The following is a 20,302-nucleotide window of genomic DNA, read 5'->3' on the forward strand; positions in this document are numbered from 1 at the left end:
TAAGAGTTTTAGTTACTAAAGGTTTACTTTTAAGAAGTTCTTTTGTGAAAAATGAGAAAGTCTCCCCAAGTATTTTTATAGTTTGTTTGCATGAATCAGAAATACTAAATAGAATTTCAGATTTCAAAAAAGCACTCACTTTTATTTATAATTACTAAGAAATATCAGAAGGATTTACTTTTTAAAAATTTAGTATTTTTTCTTAAAAATGTTACCGGTTTTTCAAAATACAATACACAGTCACAATTTACTCATTGCCAGGACTTAAAGTGATATATAAGAAAGCATAAATATTATGAAATAAAAACTTTTGTTTTATTACAGAAAATACTTACAGTGCATGACATTTAGGACAATGGAGTTTAACAGACTGAAAGAGTCTTCTGGGCTTATATGACCTTAATTTGGCTCGGATACGATACTGCTGAGGAGCTTTTTGTTTCAAAATAGTACATATTGGGGTTTTCTCCAAATACTGATGATCTGTAAGTACTTAAAAGAATTTTTAGATTAAATTAGAATAATCTACAAGAATAAGAATATTCATAATATGAACTCCCCCCAAAACAGATACAAAAGTGAATTATTTAAGGCATATTGTCAGCCTTGTTAATATTTTACCATATTTATCATCTCCATCTGTCTTTAGCTCTCTCTTCATATATATATAACTCCTTATAGATTCATATATACACATATGGATCATTGTAGATTAATTTCCAGATATCATGCTCCTTTATCTCTAAATATTTCAGTGTATATTTCACAAGAAATTTCATTGACCTATCACAGTGCAATTTTCAACCTAAAAACATATAACATTGATGTAATATTATCACTGAATCAACAGATATTATTCAAATTTCTTCAACTGTCCCTATAATGTTGTTTAGAATTTTATTTTCAGGTCCAGAATCCAATCCTGAACCATGTATTGCATTTAATTTTCCTATCTCTTTGGACTTTTTTTTTTTTTAAGATTTTATTTATTTATTCATGAGAGACAGAGACAGAGAGAGAGAGAGAAGCAGAGACACAGGCAGAGGGAGAAGTAGGCTCCATGCAGGGAGCCAGATGTGGGACTCGATCCCGCATCTCCAGGATCACGCTCTGGGCTGAAGGCAGCGCTAAGCCACTGGGCCACTGGGGCTGCCCCTCTTTGGAATTTTTTAATGTAGAAGGTCCCTCAGTTTTTCTTGGTCTTTCATGACACTGATAGATTTGAGGAGCAGAGGCCATTTATTTGGGTGTGTCTGATTCTGCTCATGATCAGATGCAGACCAGGCATTTTTGGCAGTATATTATACTGTAAGTAGTGATACAAACATCCTCTGAATTGTATCAAGAGATACATATATATTATTGATGTTTTCATTCCTGTGGATGTTAACTTGGCTTAGTTGGTTATGCTGGTGGTGTTCAACAGGTTTCTCCACTATAAATTCATTATTTTCCCCTTTATAATAAGAAAGTACTTGGGGAAGTATAAATATCCCATTCTTCAGTAAACATTTAGGATCCTGATAGTTTAGAATCCACTGATGATTTACAATTAAATCAATTATTACCATCATGGTTGCAAAATGATTTTTCCCCCCAACTTCATCAGTCCTTTTACATTTATTAGTCGTCATTCTATTATAAGTAAGAGCTTTCCATTCAATCTCATTTAATTATTCATTTGTTCTTTTATTTACTATCCACATGGACTAATGGATTCCTACTTTATTCAGTTTTATTCAATTACTAGTATTTTTTATTTTGATGCTCCAATTGTATCAGATTTGACATGCTCCATCATTACCTGAGAACTTCTTTACCTTCTGGCACAAGATGTTCCAGACTCATAATTCTCCTGTCCTAATCCTGGAGTCTGCTATTTCTATAAGCAGCCCTGACTCCTTTTAAGGGAGAATATTATTTATCAGCCAAGATTCATGCACTAGGTACATTCATTGCTACTGGGCCATGCCATTACTTTGAAGCCCTTTAGCTGGACAGAATTGGGTGTATATGCACATGTGTTCATACCTATACTTACACATATGCACCTGTATATATATGAATATATACGTAAAAAGACACATTTACATCTACTTCTATATCTATAAAACCATGAATACATACTAACACTTCCTATTCCAATAACACCAACATAAGCTTCTTTCTTCTAGCTTTCCTCTGTTTCATAGCTGTATGTTCTTTCTCCAGTAATGAGAAACTCATATTTCTTAAGAGTATATTATACAGAATTTCACTTAACAGGCTTGTGCTTAAAAATATTTTTTTCTTAAATTATTTTATCTTAGCTAAAGTAACAGAAAGAGGTATCTGACAGATTTACTATCATTGCTAACATTAAAGTTTTGGGGTATATTGTAAGGAGCTCCTTTATAGGCAGATGGCTAAATGAACAGCGTGAAAAGATAAAAATTATGTCATATTTTGCATTCTCAAAATAAAATAAGCCCCACTCTACTGTTAAATGGAATATGTTTTATAAACCTTACAGATATATGACTTAAAACATATAGTCAATTTAAAACCATGTATCTTTCTGGGTTCCCATTTTATGCCACTTAGGATGAAGTAGGGAAATAAAATATAAATAGGGATACATTTTTGCCCTCATGGATCTCTGCTCTCAATATTAGATAGGAACAAATTAGTTGGTAAGACAATTTTATTATGCACACTATCACACTCATATTTTAAAAATGAACTGATCTTACTTGTAGCTGATAGTTGCTGACATCTTTCTATTTCATACAGTGATACTGATCCAGAGCCTACACGAAGAAGAAGGGAAAAAGAATTAAACAATTTTAAAATCCGTTAAAAATTCCATGTAGCACTGAAAAATTGCTGACAGGAACTGAAGAAAATCTAAACAAGAGTAAAATATGCTATGTTCATGGACTGGAAGGCTCAAAACTGTTAAGACATCAATTCTCCCCAAATTGATCTATAGATTCAATACAATCCTAATCAAAATTGCAGAGGCTGTACTGCAGAAAAAGACAAGAGATTCTATCACTCAGGTATAAATGGGAAGAATCTAAAATATAAAATATAATCCTGAAAAAGAACAAAACTGAAGGACTTATTCTACTTGAATTCAAGACTTATTATAAAGCCATAGTAATCAAGGTAATATGATACTGGCATGAAGACTCACACACCTATCAAGAGAATTACAAAGGAAGCCTAGAAATAAACCTGCATTTCATTTTTGATAAAGGCAGCAAAGCAATCCAAAGGGAGAGCAAAACTCTGGTACTGCAACAACTGGAAATTAGTATGAGGGAAACAAATGTTTACTCACACCATACTACTGAGAACTTCTGACTGGAAAGCCCAGAAATAAATCCACATTTACACTCATTTGATTTTTGACAAAGACACCCAAGGCATTTTACAGAAAAAAAGGAAATTAATGGTGGTATAATGATTGGAAATTCATCTTTAAAAAAAAGTCTACCTCTAATACATGCGATGTGGATGAATTTCAAAAACATATAGTACATAAAAGAGTATGTAACATATTATTCCATTTATTTGAAATTCTGGAAGAAGCACAATTATCTATGGTAGAAAAAAATCAGAACTTATGGGGTTGTAATGGGGATGATGATTGACTGGGAAGGAGCATGAGGGAACTTTCTGCAACAAGGGTGATGTTTTAGATTTTTAAAGGGATTTATTTTATTTTATTTTTTAAAGATTTATTTATTTATTCACGAGAGAGGCAGAGACATAGGCAGAGGGAGAAGCAGGCTCCATGCAGGGAGCCCAATGTGGGGCTCGATCCCGGATCCCAGAATCACTCCCTGAGCTGAAGGCAGACGCTTAACAGCTGAGCCACCCAGGCGTCCCTAAGGGGATTCAAGTTACACCACGAATTAGCCAAAGCTCATGGACTGGTACACTCAGGTTGTCCATTTCACTGCATATAACTTTACACCAAAAATAAAAAGGGTCAACAAATATTGAATTCTAGTTAATGATATTCATTGGAAAATGTTTAGGAGGTGTATTTATGCCTGCAACTTTGAATTGTATCAGAATATAAGACAGACTGATGGATTAAAAGACAGAAGGATAGAACAGAAGAAAGAGAATCCAGATAGAATGTATATGAGTATTCACTGTACAACTGTTTTGGTTTTTCTGTATGTTTGAAAATTTTTATTATTTTGGAAAAACACACTGTGAAAGAAATGAAAACAGAAATGGATAATAAACTTACTCTATTGAACAGGATGACTGGATGAAGACCGTAAGATAGGATTTTACTTTAACAAGAAAATAGAAGTAATGAATGTAGCAATAGGTTTTAATAGTGCTTTCTAAAATGAAGAATTTGAGACTAAAAAGTACTCATATTTTGCAATTACTTTAGCTTACATTCTATTATATAGAACAGCATAGTATGTTTCTATAATTTATGTGGCATCATACACAAACATATGCATTAATTGTCCTTCTTTCTCAACATCACTAATAAATGGCATAAGAATCAATGACAAGAGAACCTGAATGGAATCTTAAGCTGGCAAAATATAATTTCAATGAATCTGATTACTTAGCATCAGCTGTTCTGCATGAAGTGAAAATAATGGCAAAAACTTTAAAACATTCAAATAATATGAAGATTAGTGTAAAATATATAGTCATGGTCTCCCACAAACTGATAAGATGGTTAAAAAAAACCAACAGAAAAATCAGATAAAGAATAAGAACAGATAAACCAAAAAAGAAGAAGTAAAATGGCCTATGAATATATAGTATTTTCAAGTTTCCAAGTACTCAAGGAAACTAAATAAGATATCGCCTTATACCTGCCAAACTGTCAAAATTTACATACACTGCTGACCTCCAATACCACTTGAGAATGTGAGGAAAGGACATTTTCCTACAAGTGCTATTTGCATATGAATCCTATGACATTCTGTCATATAATCTGACAGCATCTCTTAAAATACAAAGATGTGCTTACCCCTTGATCTATCAATCCCTCTTTTAGGAGTTTATTATAGAGAAAGAAAAGCAGGAATGTACAATTGTTCAAGGATGGTTTCTAAAGCATTGTTTGTAAGAGCAAAAAATTGCAAACAACTTGAATGTCCATCAAATGAAAAACAGCTGAATTTATAAAGTTAGATTCACATTATAAAATATGTAATTATTAAAAGAATGAGTTTGAGGAACATGGACTAGCCCATAGGTCTATGGTGTGTACTAATAAAGAAAGCAACTGTATAGTATGGTCCCATTTTTGTAAAAAAAAAAATTTTTTTTTAAAGCATACAGCCCAACACAGGACTTGACTCACAACCCTGAGATCAAGGCCTGATATGAAATCAAGAGTCATACGCTAAAACAACTGAGCCATCAGGCACCTCATTCTTTTTTTTTTTTTTTAAAGATTTTATTTATTTATTCATGAGAGATACAGAAAGAGAGAGAGAGAGAAGCAGAGACACAGGCAGAGGGAGAAGCAGGCTCCATGCAGGGAGCCTGATGTGGAACTCGATCCCAGGACTCTAGGACCACGCCCCTGGGCTGAAGGCAGGCACTAAACCGCTGAGGCACACAGGGATCCCCTGGGCACCTCATTTTGATATTTTAAAGAGGGGAAAGTCATGTTTGTTTATGTACAAGTGTATATATATTTGTATAAGCATGAAAGTGTTGAAGAAACTACACTACACTAAACTGTTAACGTGACCTCAGGAGTGGACACAAGGGCATGGGGAAGCTGTGTAACTTGATATCATGACACGTATTAACTTTATAATTTAAAAAAGATTTAAAAATCTTTGTAAAAGGAGAAAAGGGATTTCATAAAGGATAATTACAAATTATGCTGTCCCCACATGACTATCAGGTAAAGTAAATTAGCCTGCTAGTGGGAGTTTAAGTAATCACAGATCAGGCTAAAATGCCATCACCAAGGCACTAAGAAATGTGGAGTTTTAAGGCAGGATAAAGAAATAAATTTAAAATATGTACAAAAAATTAAATAACCTGTAGTTGAATCTGACTTTGCCATCAGTTAATAGCTAAGTAACTCTGGGCAAATTACATGATCCCTATCACTCAAAGCCTCAGGTACCTTTCTGTAAAAGGGACAAAATAATTTCAAGCTGAAAGGAATGCTGTTAGGATTAAATAATAATGCATGTAGGCACCAAGCAATACAGGTTAATTTTAATGCTTGTCATTACTGGTATAGAAAGAGAAAATACTCATAAAATAGTTTATATCATAATAGGGAAGGAGTTAGATTGAAAAAAAAATATGGGATAAAAATATGAGATAGATTCTAGGTCCCAGAATGTACAAGAAGATATTAAAGCAAAATGGTAAAGGAGAAAATCTTACAGTTTTTTTTTTTTTTTTAAATCTTACAGATTTTTAAAATTTAGACTTGAACTGTCACCTTTCAGGTAGACAATAATATAAATACAGAACCATATATTTAAGATCTTGCAACTAGGTACCTGATGAACTTGATAAAGATTGGGAATCAGGGTTACCTGGGTGGCTCAGTGTTGAGCATCTGCCTTCAGCTCAGGGCGTGATCCCAGAGTCCTGGGATTGAGTCCCACATTAGGTTCCCCACAGGGAGCCTGCATCTTGCTTTTGTCTCTGTCTCTGCCTCTGTCTTTCGTGAATAAATAAAATTAAAAAAAAAAAAAAAAAAAAAAAAGACCGGGAACCATGTGTATATCTAAAATATGTGTGATCAAAAAATAATCTAGCTTTTTGAAATAAAATAGCAAAAACAATCACCGTTCATTTTAGAAACTGACAAAGTGGTTGCCTAGGAAATACAGAATTTTAATGAATATACAAACACACATATGTATCACACATATGTATACATATATACACACATATAAACATATATACATAAATACTACATATACCACCAATCAGTATATATCATCCCAATTTGAAAATGCAATTAAATAATTAAGGGAGAAATAATGTTAACCTCTGCACAGGATACAGATAATAGATTTAGCCTGTTCCTTTACAATGAATACGGATTTAACAAAAAAAGCTAGGCAGAGATAGGAAAGTATTAAAAAAGAGAATACTGATAAAGCCATTTTACTTAGCAAAGATTAAACCGTTAACATTAAACACTGTCCTTACTCGAAAGAGTCCGAAGGCTGTCCTCCTGTTCTGAATGACATATAGCATCGGAACACTGACTGGCTGTCAAATCTGCAGATTCTAAAACCCTGTAATTGAAAGAACATAATTTCACATCAAATTGCATAAAATAGTCAATATGACTAGTTTAATTCTATTCTTAGAAAACAAGAAATCACTAAAATTGTGTAAAAAATTATGTGTGTGTGTATCTTCTTCAGTAGAAGGTCTACAGCTTTCCTCAGACTATCTGAGGTTCTAAGGTCCCCCACGTTTAAAAAATCTGATCCTCGAGAGATAGGAGTAAAACAACATGATGATGAAATGCTGCAAACAAAAATTAACTGGGAATTTAATGATGGCATTCTGTCAAAACAATCTCATTCCAGAATCAAAAAGTGAAATATTGTGCTCTATATATGGCAATATGAGAAATAAAGAAGTAAAACTGATACAGGATTATAAAAATAGCTTATTGGTTTTAAAAGTCATACTGATTTCAACATATTAAAACTTAGAAATATTCCTTCATTTCAACTTACCAAATGGGTTTACTTAGTTACTTATCCAGAATATTGTACACAGTGAGCAGTAGAGATACTTTACAAAAATGAGAGCTGCATGTGTAGCAGGACTTAAGACACAATTCACTTCCTGGGCACATCTGTAAGTTTTTAAAATAGGATACTCCAAAACATTTCTGTCACCTGTTTTATCAGTCATAAGCACTTTAAAAAGGTAATATTCTTTCATGGCAGGATTAAGTATGTCTGGAATTCTAGATATGTATCAAGTTTTCCAAACTTTAGCTAAGCTCCAATTTCAACTGTTTGTTGGTATACTTGGGAAATGTGCCAAATGGTGGAAAAAGAGCATAAGCACACTGTAGATATAAGTGCACAAGTCACTACTGGAAACCATACACAATACCCTGCCGGGCTCTGCTACTACTTATCTATTTGAACTTACAATCATTTAACTTCTGTTTCATTTGGTTCATCTATTTAAACAAATGGATAACTGGCACAGTAGATTATGAGGATCAATTACAAAGAACTCATTGGATCCATCTGCCCCAATCTAGAACAACAGCATCTTGGAAATCAGCTTAATTAATACCTTATTTGAAATTTCTAAATAGGCATATGATATGCTTACTTTTTCAGTTGATCCACATCAGAGTTACTCTCTGGCAAGACTCTGATTCCCCGGCCGTAACTGGTACCCCCATGGAGATGAAACTCTAGAGCTAACAACGTTGCCTGGTTCTCTGAATTCAGTGACTGAAGTTTGGTATGGAGGCTATAAATTCTAAGAAAGCTTCCAACCTAAAAATACATTATTTGTTATTTAGAAAATGAAGAAAAATCAAACAATTTCTGATATATAAAATACTTAGCCAAAATGGGGCATAAGACCAATAATCAGGAATGCTGACTAATCAGAAAGAATCCTGGTATGTTATCCTGGTGTGTACAGAGTATCACCCCAAGGACACTGTATCAAAACTAAAACATGTGTTCGTTCGTGTGTGATGTGCACACGCACATGTATGTATATATACAAATGTACGCACGTGTGTGTATATATATATATGCATGTATATATGTATACCTAGACCCATGGATATACATCTACATTAAATATGTAAGTGCATATATATATATATATATATTCATATATATCTGTCTATATATGTTTTTTTCAAATGGAAGACATATATCCATGTCTGAGATATTCAAGTGTGACATAAGATTGAGTCTTAGCATTGATAAAATACAATAGTTAAGAAACCCACTACGTAAATCAAACTCAAGCCCTCTATTTAATTTAGAAAACTGAGTCTTCTGAAAATAACTTGTTTTAGCTACTTAAAGGTAAGATTTAATTAAATACAATTGCTAAAATACTCTCATTATGCAAATACTAGAAAATTTTTTAATGTAATAAAAATATCCCCCTAGTCCACAAGTTTTATGGAAAGAAAACTTTTGTAATAAGCACTGAGTCTTTACACCATAACGTGAAACACATTCTAAAATGAGTTCAAATACAAGATTAAACCATTATAATTTTGAACTAAATGTTCCGTAATTTTAGAGGTCTTGTTTAGTCTTAAAAATGTCTTTATAGAGTATTTGATATTCTTTTAACGTAGAAGACTTAAAATGACAGATGCAGAATGTTTATCAAAGAAATTGACACCTACTCAAAGGAAGAAGCTATATAACTTTTTTTCCTGTCAGTCATGTTTTTGTGAGGAGGAGGTAGGGATTTAGGTCTTTTTGTCTCTGATTCTTCCACTGACATCTACCCTGCAGGGGAGCAGGGTAAAAAGTCAGAGAAGGAAAATACAGAAAGCAAAAAATAAAAGAGAAAACTGATTTTCCTCATGGTCTCCAAAGTATGATACTGGAAAAAAAAATCAGTCTACTTCTATTCACTTTTATCTCACTCTTTCCAACGTTTATTATTCTATGATTCTTTTTAAATATAGGTTATACACTAATACAGGACATGTTTATACAAAGCACTGAAAATGGGCCGAAACACATGCGGGTATGTGGCTGGCTCAGTCAGTATAGCTTGTGACTCTTAATCTTAGGGTCATGAGTTCCAGACCCAAGTTTTGGGAAGATATAGTTAAAAAAAAAAAAATTAAAAACCACCTCCCTCTAAATAAAATGCTCTGTATAGATATAAAAAAAAGTTTAGGGGCGCCTGGGTGGCTTGGTCTGTTAAGCGTCTGCCTTCAGCTCAGGTTATGATCCTGGGGTCCTGGGATCCGAGCCCTGCTTCCAACTTTCTGCTCAGCAGGGAGCCTGCTTCTTCCTGTCCCTGCCACTCCACCTGCTTGTGCTTTCTTTCTCTCTGTCAAATAAATAAAATCCCTAAACACGTGGAGAAAGATATCATATTCATAAATGAAAAGTTTCAACATTATAAAGATAGCAATCCTCCCCCAATGAATTAATCTTTAAAATCAGTGTAATTTCAATCAAAATCTCCACGGTCTTTAATGGAATTTGAAAAGCTGATCTGAAAATGTATATGGATATGAAGCACAAGTCAAGTTTGAAGACTAAACTGGGGTGGGGAGGAAGTTTGCTTGATCTACAGAATATCATTTAAAGACTAAGCTATAAAAAATAAAAATAAAGCTGTAATAATTAAGACCCTGTGGTATTAATGCAAACACATATATGAACATGGATAGATCTTAAAAGTATAACATCAAAGAAAGAAAGCAAATTACAGAGTAATACATATTCCATATGCATTTTTCAGAGATGAATACATAAAAGTATAATAAACATGTGTACATACCTACATATTAGGATAAAAAGAAAGAAGATACTAGGGAGCAAAATTTAGAATGAACAGACGTACAAAGAAGATTCAAAATGTAGAGATTTATGTCCTAAAAATTAAAAGTACCTGAAATTAGTGTGGCAAAAACATTTAAAAATGTTAAGTTTAGATGACATGCACATGGGTATTTATTGCATTAACTTTTCTACTACTGTCTTTCATAATAAAACAGTAAAGATTAAGAAAGAATTTATTTATATAAATAGCCTATCAAGATGACAAACTGTTATTTCCAGAAATTCCTTCTGGAGGCAGCATTGTATTTTTTTTAAGCTTGCTAAATATACTATGAAATGTGCCAGATGCTCTACTATAATAGATACATATTGCCTCATCTTGTCAGTAATGTGGTAAGATTCTAAAAATGTGAGTCATAATCAAAAATTATAAAAATATACTTTCAAAAATTGTGATAAAAGTCCATTTCAGTAAACATAAAAAATAAAGCAAATATAGCTATCAAGAAATTGCTATCCCTTTAGAAATAATTTTAATCTTCCACAAACTCTCAAGAAATTCCGTTTAAGTTTAACGTTTTAATTACCTGCGTATGTCTGAAAACAATCAGTTGAACTGAGAGTCAGCTCTTGGGACACTGAAGGCTAAAAAATAATTAAGACTATATATTTTTTATAATTACTTTTAAATTGTGTCAGGATAAGACTAATGATTGGGAATACACTGCTTTAATTTCTAGACAAAAACTTTGAATTGGAAGTTTGTGTGTGTGTGTGTGCGCGTGCGCATGCATGTGTGCCCATATATATGTGGGTTTGTGCATGTATGCTTGTGTAACACTTTTAAAAAGCAAAATTTAGGAGAAATGTTAAAGACAATTTCAATTATAAAATGTATTATATATAAAAGACAATTATTCTTTAAGATTGCCTTAACTATTTTATTAAAAAATATTTTTTCCCTGTTCCTATTCAATAAAAATATGTTCCATGTATTTCAGTATCAATTTCAAACAGTTGTCACTTAGTGCTGATAAGAATTCATTTATATCAAGGTCATCTAACTCTGGAGATTTCTTAAATTAATATCAAATGGTTGTCTTAGAACAAATAAAATGGGATGTCAATATACATTTAATAAAAGCCAACAGATGCATTACTTACACAGAGAAAATCCTTTTCATTTTCCTATTACATTGCAGATAAATAATATGATGTTATGATATCTTTTGAAAAAGATGAAGTGTACTATATTTCTAATAATGTGTGCTCAGAGCACCCTCTAGTGGGTGAGATAAAGCAGACAGAAAGGGAGCTGAATAAAAATTTGAAAATTCAGTGCTCACTGATTCATTCACTACTAGCAGATATTATTCACTTCATCCTTACTAAAAGGAAAACACTGTGCTAGGCGGTATTCAATAACTTAGACAAGGAAATCAGGACAAGCAAGGGGGGATAACAGAAAGACCTATAAAAGCAGCATAAAGAGAGAAGGGAATTACATTGTGAAAGTAGAATTTAACAGAAAATGTAAACCTTTTTCATTCATAAGAACTCTATATATTTTTTTTAAGATTTTATTTATTTTATTTGAGACAGAGTGAGAACGAGGCGGTGGGTGGGGCGTAAGCAGAGGGAGAAACAGACTCCCTACTGAGCAGGGATCTACTGCAGGACCCTGAGATCCCAAGACAGATGTTTAACCAACTGAGCCGCCCAGGTGCCCCAGAACTCTATCTGCATTTAAAAGACTTTGAGTTAGCTTTATCATTACATTTATTTTTAAAATAAAGTAATCCGTGTAGAGAAAATCAGGGAAAAGCAGCAAAACATGTATTTTCAAAAGCCAATTTTCTCTTGATATTTAGGTATGAAAACATGTACACACACACAAAGGACAAGAAAGTTCAGTTATCACTTTCCTCACTTTAACCTAAATTTATTGACTTGAGTTGGATGGGCTTATTTGTAATGCAGTGTAGGAGGAACTATTTCCTTTTCCAAGAACATTTATTTACAAGGGAAAACAGGGCATAAAATTCAGATCTAAAACAACTGCAATTCACTTTTACTGTTTTTGTCCGATAAGCGGGCCATATAACTTTCTATAAGTAGGTTGTATAATTCCCTAAAGGTAGAATGGAAACTATTTGCAATAAACAGAAATCATTTCTTTATACTGCTTTAAAAGGACTGGCTTTGGATGCAACAACTAGATTCAAATACTGGCTTCATCCACATAGCCATGAAATCTTGGGCTTAAGATTACCTTAACTATTCTTTATTAAAAAAACTTGCTCGGTTTTCTAATTTGTAAAATAGGAATGGTGACAATGGTGACCAACTACACAGGATAGTGCTAAATATATATGATGTGCTTACCAAACATTACTATTGTTATTAATGATGCCATTTGTTGCTAGAAAAGATATCTGCATTAAAAAAAATAAAATATTCCCAATAGTAATAATCAAGAAGTGCCATATCCGAAGTTCACTTTTACCTAAAAAATAACTCAGAAGCAGTGAGCAAATTCTAAAAAACTGTACAGTACAAAAATATAATTTATGATATATATTAGAAGTGGATTAACAATTTATTAAAATAATGAGTACAAAGTTGTAGGCTAGATTTTGAAAAACCAATTAATAAAGCTTAACATTTAAGCTTACAAGTTTTTTATACAATTTCGTACAATAAAATTTTTCCTATTTTTATAGTAAAACTGTGTACAGCTTTAAAATATTCAAGAAATATTCTTCATAATTTCAATAAGTTAAGACACTATAACTTAATGCATCTTCTAATTATTTTTTTTAAAAGATTTTATTTATTTATTCATAGAGACACAGCTAGAGAGAGAGAGGCAGAGACACAGGCAGAGGGAGAAGCAGGCACCATGCAGAGAGCCCGATGTGGGACTCGATCCCAGGTCTCCAGGATCACACCCCGGGCTGCAGGCGGTGCTAAACCGCTGCGCCACCGGGGCTGCCCTAATAATTTATTTTCAATATATTTTACACATTAAAAATTAAAGTTAATTTCTAGACCTCAAATATCTGTAAATGTGATTTACCCATCTGTAAAAACAAAAAGAGCAAACATTTGCTACCAACATCACCTTTAGAGATTTTGCCACTTGAACATGATTATCATAGACTAAAATGTCCACTGTCAGATTCTGCAGCCGATGGATATGACTTAAATCTCCTTCAAGTACAAGGTCTTGTATTAAGACTCTCCATGATGGGAACGGGGTCCTGGTGCCATCCCATACCTGCCATAACAGAGTAGAGCAAAGTTTAAGGATCTTTTTGTGTAACTGTGGAGACTTTTAGAAGAATTTTATTTGCTGATAACATAACTTAAAAGTAATTAAATGTATTCTTTCAAATATCTGCTAAACCTTAAATATGGTGTATGTTCTGATAACATGTATATAAAAGGACTATCTATGTAAAAGGACTACATAGATATAGGACATGTAGAAAATACAAAGAAGAAAGAAATTCATATTGCTTAGAAAAAAGTATTAACATATTGTTGAATTTATCTTTTTACCATCTTACATACAAACCTTTATGACTATATCTGCTCATTTTCTTAAGTATGAATCCCTAACTTTTAGGAATGTTTCCTAAACTTCGCTCATTTTTTTACTTTGTTCTATTTTGGAAAAGGCCTTTAAAAGTACAGATAGGAACATTCTGTTTATATCAGAGATTATGAATACAAATGAATGAAACGCATGGGTGCTGGAAAAGGAAAAGATATACTGAACTGCTATGTAAGCTATGTTGAGATAAGGATGCAACAGGGCACAGGATGAGTAAATATGCACCATGCCATCCTTAAGATGCAAGCTAGCCTGTGCTGTGCTAGGCCCTTTGTTATAGAAGGGCATGACAAAAGACATCTGGCATGAGGTAAGAATCCCTCTGTATGTAAGAAATTTGGCTAGGCAAGAGAAACAGGCTCGCTAAACAGAAAACACTATATTTCTACAGAGTTCTTGTCTGCCCGTGTCCACTTACAGAGGAAGTATTCAATAACGCTGGTGACTAGGCCAAGTTTCAAATAAACAATCATTGAGTCTGGGTCACTCACTGTTCCCTAGATTATTCAAAGAACTAGGACAAACACTTTGGAACACTTATATGTCACAAACATTTGTCTCCACTTGGAATTTGTTCTTTCATTTTGTGTTACTGTTTTTATGACTTTAAAATAGCTTTACAGACAAATCTACCAGTCTTTTGGGGGAGGAGCTGAGAGAGCAGTGTAGCTACATTGCTTTTATGCTTCAGTTTTAATCACTTACAACCCAGTCTTGCTTTGTTTTTTAATGACTTCTGGAACTTTTGTAATTTTGTATCAAAACTTAATCTGTTAGAAATTATGTATTATATATAGATCTGATTCTTTTTTCAAAACAGGTAATAATCACTATTTAACAACCTATCAATTTGAAATGATTTTTAATGTTATTTTTATCATGCATATATTATACGTATAGTGTAAGATTGTTTCTGAGGGTCCCAATCTTTTCATCAGTTTTACTATAAACTTAATTAATGTAATTGAACAATATGCTTTGATATCTGATATGGTAGAAAACAACCGAGTTTTCTTTGTCAAGTTTTTCTTGTCTTATTCTTGATCATTTAGTGTTTCTAGTAAATTTCAGAACCACTGTCAATTCAATAAATACAGTTATAACAAAAAGAGCACTTCATTAAAAAAAAACAAACACTTTAAAAAAGAATAAAAAATCTTTTAGTAGTCCTAACTTTTCTTTTATGCTCCTCAGTAAATCTTTCTAGTTTTCTTTTTTTTTTTTTTTTTTTTTTTTTTTTTTGAAACAACAAAAGTTTATTTTCTCATAATTATGAAGGCCGAAATTCTGACACCAAGGTGTCAGCAGAGCTGGTTTCTTCAAAGGCTTCTCTCCTTGTCTTGTGGATGGCTGTATTCTGCCTCTCTTCGTATAGTTTTTCCCTCTGTGTGTGTCTTTTCATGTTTTGTCATAATAACAGCAGTCTTCATTGGATTAGGGCTTACTTTAATGACCTCATTTTAACTTAATTACCTCTTTTTTTTTTTTTTTTTTTTTTATTGGTGTTCAATTTACTAACATACAGAATAACACCCAGTGCCCGTCACCCATTCACTCCCACCCCCCGCCCTCCTCCCCTTCTACCACCCCTAGTTCCTTTCCCAGAGTTAGCAGTCTTTATGTTCTGTCTCCCTTTCTGATATTTCCCACACATTTCTTCTCCCTTCCCTTATTTTCCCTTTCACTATTATTTATATTCCCCAAATGAATGAGAACATATAATGTTTGTCCTTCTCCGACTGACTTACTTCACTCAGCATAATACCCTCCAGTTCCATCCACGTTAAAGCAAATGGTGGGTATTTGTCATTTCTAATAGCTGAGTAATATTCCATTGTATACATAAACCACATCTTCTTTATCCATTCATCTTTCGTTGGACACCGAGGCTCCTTCCACAGTTTGGCTATCGTGGCCATTGCTGCTAGAAACATCGGGGTGCAGGTGTCCCAGCGTTTCATTGCATTTGTATCTTTGGGGTAAATCCCCAACAGTGCAATTGCTGGGTCGTAGGGCAGGTATATTTTTAACTGTTTGAGGAACCTCCACACAGTTTTCCACAGTGGCTGCACCAGTTCACATTCCCACCAACAGTGTAAGAGGGTTCCCTTTTCTCCACATCCCCTCCAACATTTGTTGTTTCCTGCCTTGTTAATTTTTCCCATTCTCACTGGTGTGAGGTGGTATCTCATTGTGGTTTTGATTTGTATTTCCCTGATGGCAAGTGATGCAGAGCATTTTCTCATGTGTATGTTGGCCATGTCTATGTCTTCTTCTGTGAGATTTCTGTTCATGTCTTTTGCCCATTTCATGATTGGATTGTTTGTTTCTTTGGTGTTGAGTTTAATAAGTTCTTTATAGATCTTGGAAACTAGCCCTTTATCTGATATGTCATTTGCAAATATCTTCTCCCATTCTGTAGGTTGTCTTTGAGTTTTGTTGACTGTATCCTTTGCTGTGCAAAAGCTTCTTATCTTGATGAGGTCCCAATAGTTCATTTTTGCTTTTGTTTCTTTTGCCTTCGTGGATGTGTCTTGCAAGAAGTTACTATGGCCGAGTTCAAAAAGGGTGTTGCCTGTGTTCTTCTCTAGGATTTTGATGGAATCTTGTCTCACATTTAGATCTTTCATCCATTTTGAGTTTATCTTTGTGTATGGTGAAAGAGAGTGGTCTAGTTTCATTCTTCTGCATGTGGATGTCCAATTTTCCCAGCACCATTTATTGAAGAGACTGTCTTTCTTCCAATGGGTAGTCTTTCCTCCTTTATCGAATATTAGTTGCCCATAAAGTTCAGGGTCCACTTCTGGATTCTCTACTCTGTTCCACTGATCTATGTGTCTGTTTTTGTGCCAGTACCACACTGTCTTGATGACCACAGCTTTGTAGTACAACCTGAAATCTGGCATTGTGATGCCCCCAGATATGGTTTTCTTTTTTAAAATTCCCCTGGCTATTCGGGGTCTTTTCTGATTCCACACAAATCTTAAAATAATTTGTTCTAACTCTCTGAAGAAAGTCCATGGTATTTTGATAGGGATTGCATTAAACGTGTATATTGCCCTGGGTAACATTGACATTTTCACAATATTAATTCTGCCAATCCATGAGCATGGAATATTTTTCCATCTCTTTGTGTCTTCCTCAATTTCTTTCAGAAGTGTTCTATAGTTTTGAGGGTATAGATCCTTTACATCTTTGGTGAGGTTTATTCCTAGGTATCTTATGCTTTTGGGTGCAATTGTAAATGGGATTGACTCCTTAATTTCTCTTTCTTCAGTCTCATTGTTAGTGTATAGAAATGCCACTGACTTCTGGGCATTGATTTTGTATCCTGCCACGCTACCGAATTGCTGTATGAGTTCTAGCAATCTTGGGGTGGAGACTTTTGGGTTTTCTATGTAGAGTATCATGTCATCGGCGAAGAGGGAGAGTTTGACTTCTTCTTTGCCAATTTGAATGCCTTTAATGTCTTTTTGTTGTCTGATTGCTGAGGCTAGGACTTCCAGTACTATGTTGAATAGCAGTGGTGAGAGTGGACATCCCTGTCTTGTTCCTGATCTTAGGGGAAAGGCTCCCAGTGCTTCCCCATTGAGAATGATATTTGCTGTGGGCTTTTCATAGATGGCTTTTAAGATGTCGAGGAATGTTCCCTCTATCCCTACACTCTGAAGAGTTTTGATCAGGAATGGATGCTGTATTTTGTCAAATGCTTTCTCTGCATCCAATGAGAGGATCATATGGTTCTTGGTTTTTCTCTTGCTGATATGATGAATCACATTGATTGTTTTACGGGTGTTGAACCAGCCTTGTGTCCCAGGGATAAATCCTACTTGGTCATGGTGAATAATTTTCTTAATGTACTGTTGGATCCTATTGGCCAGTATCTTGTTGAGAATTTTTGCATCCATGTTCATCAGGGATATTGGTCTGTAATTCTCCTTTTTGGTGGGGTCTTTGTCTGGTTTTGGAATTAAGGTGATGCTGGCCTCATAGAACGAATTTGGAAGTACTCCATCTCTTTCTATCTTTCCAAACAGCTTTAGGAGAATAGGTATGATTTCTTCTTTAAACGTTTGATAAAATTCTCCTGGGAAGCCATCTGGCCCTGGACTCTTGTGTCTTGGGAGGTTTTTGATGACTGCTTCAATTTCCTCCCTGGTTATTGGCCTGTTCAGGTTTTCTATTTCTTCCTGTTCCAGTTTTGGTAGTTTGTGGCTTTCCAGGAATGCGTCCATTTCTTCTAGATTGCCTAATTTATTGGCGTATAGCTGTTCATAATATGTTTTTAAAATCGTTTGTATTTCCTTGGTGTTGGTAGTGATCTCTCCTTTCTCATTCATGATTTTATTAATTTGAGTCTTCTCTCTCTTCTTTTTAATAAGGCTGGCTAATGGTTTATCTATCTTATTAATTCTTTCAAAGAACCAACTCCTGGTTCTGTTGATCTGTTCCACAGTTCTTCTGGTCTCGATTTCGTTGAGTTCTGCTCGAATCTTTAGTAGCTCCCTTCTTCTCTTGGGTGTAGGATCTATTTGCTGTTTTTTCTCTAGCTCCTTTATGTGTAAGGTCAGCTTTTGTATTTGAGTTCTTTCCAGTTTTTGAATGGATGCTTGTATTGCGATGTATTTCCCCCTTAGGACTGCTTTTGCTGCATCCCAAAGATTTTGAACGGTTGTATCTTCATTCTCATTAGTTTCCATGAATCTTTTTAATTCTTCCTTAATTTCCTGGTTGACCCTTTTATCTTTTAGCAGGATGGTCCTTAACCTCCATGTGTTTGAGGTCCTTCCAAACTTCTTGTTGTGATTTAGTTCTAATTTCAAGGCATTATGGTCCGAGAATATGCAGGGGACAATCCCAATCTTTTGGTATCGGTTCAGACCCGATTTGTGACCCAATATGTGGTCTATTCTGGAGAAAGTTCCATGTGCGCTTGAGAAGAATGTGTATTCAGTTGAGTTTGGATGTAAAGTTCTGTAGATATCTGTGAAATCCATCTGGTCCAGTGTATCATTTAAAGCTCTCGTTTCTTTGGAGATGTTTTGCTTAGAAGACCTATCGAGTATAGAAAGAGCTAGATTGAAGTCACCAAGTATAAGTGTATTATTATCTAAGTATTTCTTCACTTTGGTTAATAATTGATTTATATATTTGGCAGCTCCCACATTTGGAGCATATATATTGAGGATTGTTAAGTCCTCTTGTTGAATAGATCCTTTAAGTATGATATAGTGTCCCTCTTCATCTCTCACTACAGTCTTTGGGGTAAATTTTAGTTTATCTGATATAAGGATGGCTACCCCTGCTTTCTTTTGAGGACCATTCGAATGGTAAATGGTTCTCCAACCTTTTATTTTCAGGCTGTAGGTGTCCTTCTGTCTAAAATGAGTCTCTTGTAGACAGCAAATAGATGGGTCCTGCTTTTTTATCCAGTCTGAAACCCTGCGCCTTTTGATGGGGTCATTAAGCCCGTTCACGTTCAGAGTTACTATTGAGAGATATGAGTTTAGTGTCATCATGATATCTATTCAGTCTTTGTTTTTGTGGACTGTTCCACTGAACTTCTTCTTAAAGGGGAATTTTAAGAGGCCCCCTTAAAATTTCTTGCAGAGCTGGTTTGGAGGTCACATATTCTTTTAGTTGCTGCCTGTCTTGGAAGCTCTTTATCTCTCCTTCCATTTTGAATGAGAGCCTTGCTGGATAAAGTATTCTTGGTTGCATGTTCTTTTCATTTAGGACCCTGAATATATCCTGCCAGCCCTTTCTGGCCTGCCAGGTCTCTGTGGAGAGGTCTGCTGTTACCCTAATACTCCTCCCCATAAAAGTCAGGGATTTCTGGTCTCTTGCTGCTTTAAGGATCTTCTCCTTATCTTTGGAATTTGCAAGCTTCACAATTAAATGTCGAGGTGTTGAACGGTTTTTATTGATTTTAGGGGGGGATCTCTCTATTTCCTGGATCTGAATGCCTGTTTCCCTTCCCAGATTAGGAAAGTTTTCAGCTAGAATTTGTTCAAATACATATTCTGGCCCTCTGTCCCTTTCGGCGCCCTCGGGAACCCCAATTAAACGTAGGTTTTTCTTCCTCAGGCTGTCGTTTATTTCCCTTAATCTATCTTCATGGTCTTTTAATTGTTTGTCTCTTTTTTCCTCAGTTTCCCTCTTTGCTGTCAACTTGTCTTCTAGGTCA

At 34.4% G+C, this 20,302-nt stretch overlaps 1 protein-coding gene across 5 annotated transcripts in view; it reads right to left on the reverse strand.

The window, feature by feature from the left end:
• Nucleotides 1–20,302, reverse strand: part of POT1 (protection of telomeres 1) — an 85,835-nt gene that overhangs the window by 15,483 nt on the left and 50,050 nt on the right. For all 5 annotated transcript variants that reach the window (XM_077857190.1, XM_077857191.1, XM_077857189.1 and 2 more), the window contains 5 exons: nucleotides 13,621–13,776; nucleotides 8,326–8,495; nucleotides 7,168–7,256; nucleotides 2,733–2,789; nucleotides 336–492 (listed from right to left, as the gene is read on the reverse strand). In XM_077857190.1, the coding sequence (XP_077713316.1) occupies nucleotides 336–492; nucleotides 2,733–2,789; nucleotides 7,168–7,256; nucleotides 8,326–8,495; nucleotides 13,621–13,776 (629 nt within the window). The remainder of the gene's footprint in view (nucleotides 1–335; nucleotides 493–2,732; nucleotides 2,790–7,167; nucleotides 7,257–8,325; nucleotides 8,496–13,620; nucleotides 13,777–20,302) is intronic.

This window comes from Canis aureus, chromosome 18, assembly GCF_053574225.1.
Source record: "Canis aureus isolate CA01 chromosome 18, VMU_Caureus_v.1.0, whole genome shotgun sequence".
NCBI classification, from domain to species: Eukaryota; Metazoa; Chordata; class Mammalia; order Carnivora; family Canidae; genus Canis; species Canis aureus.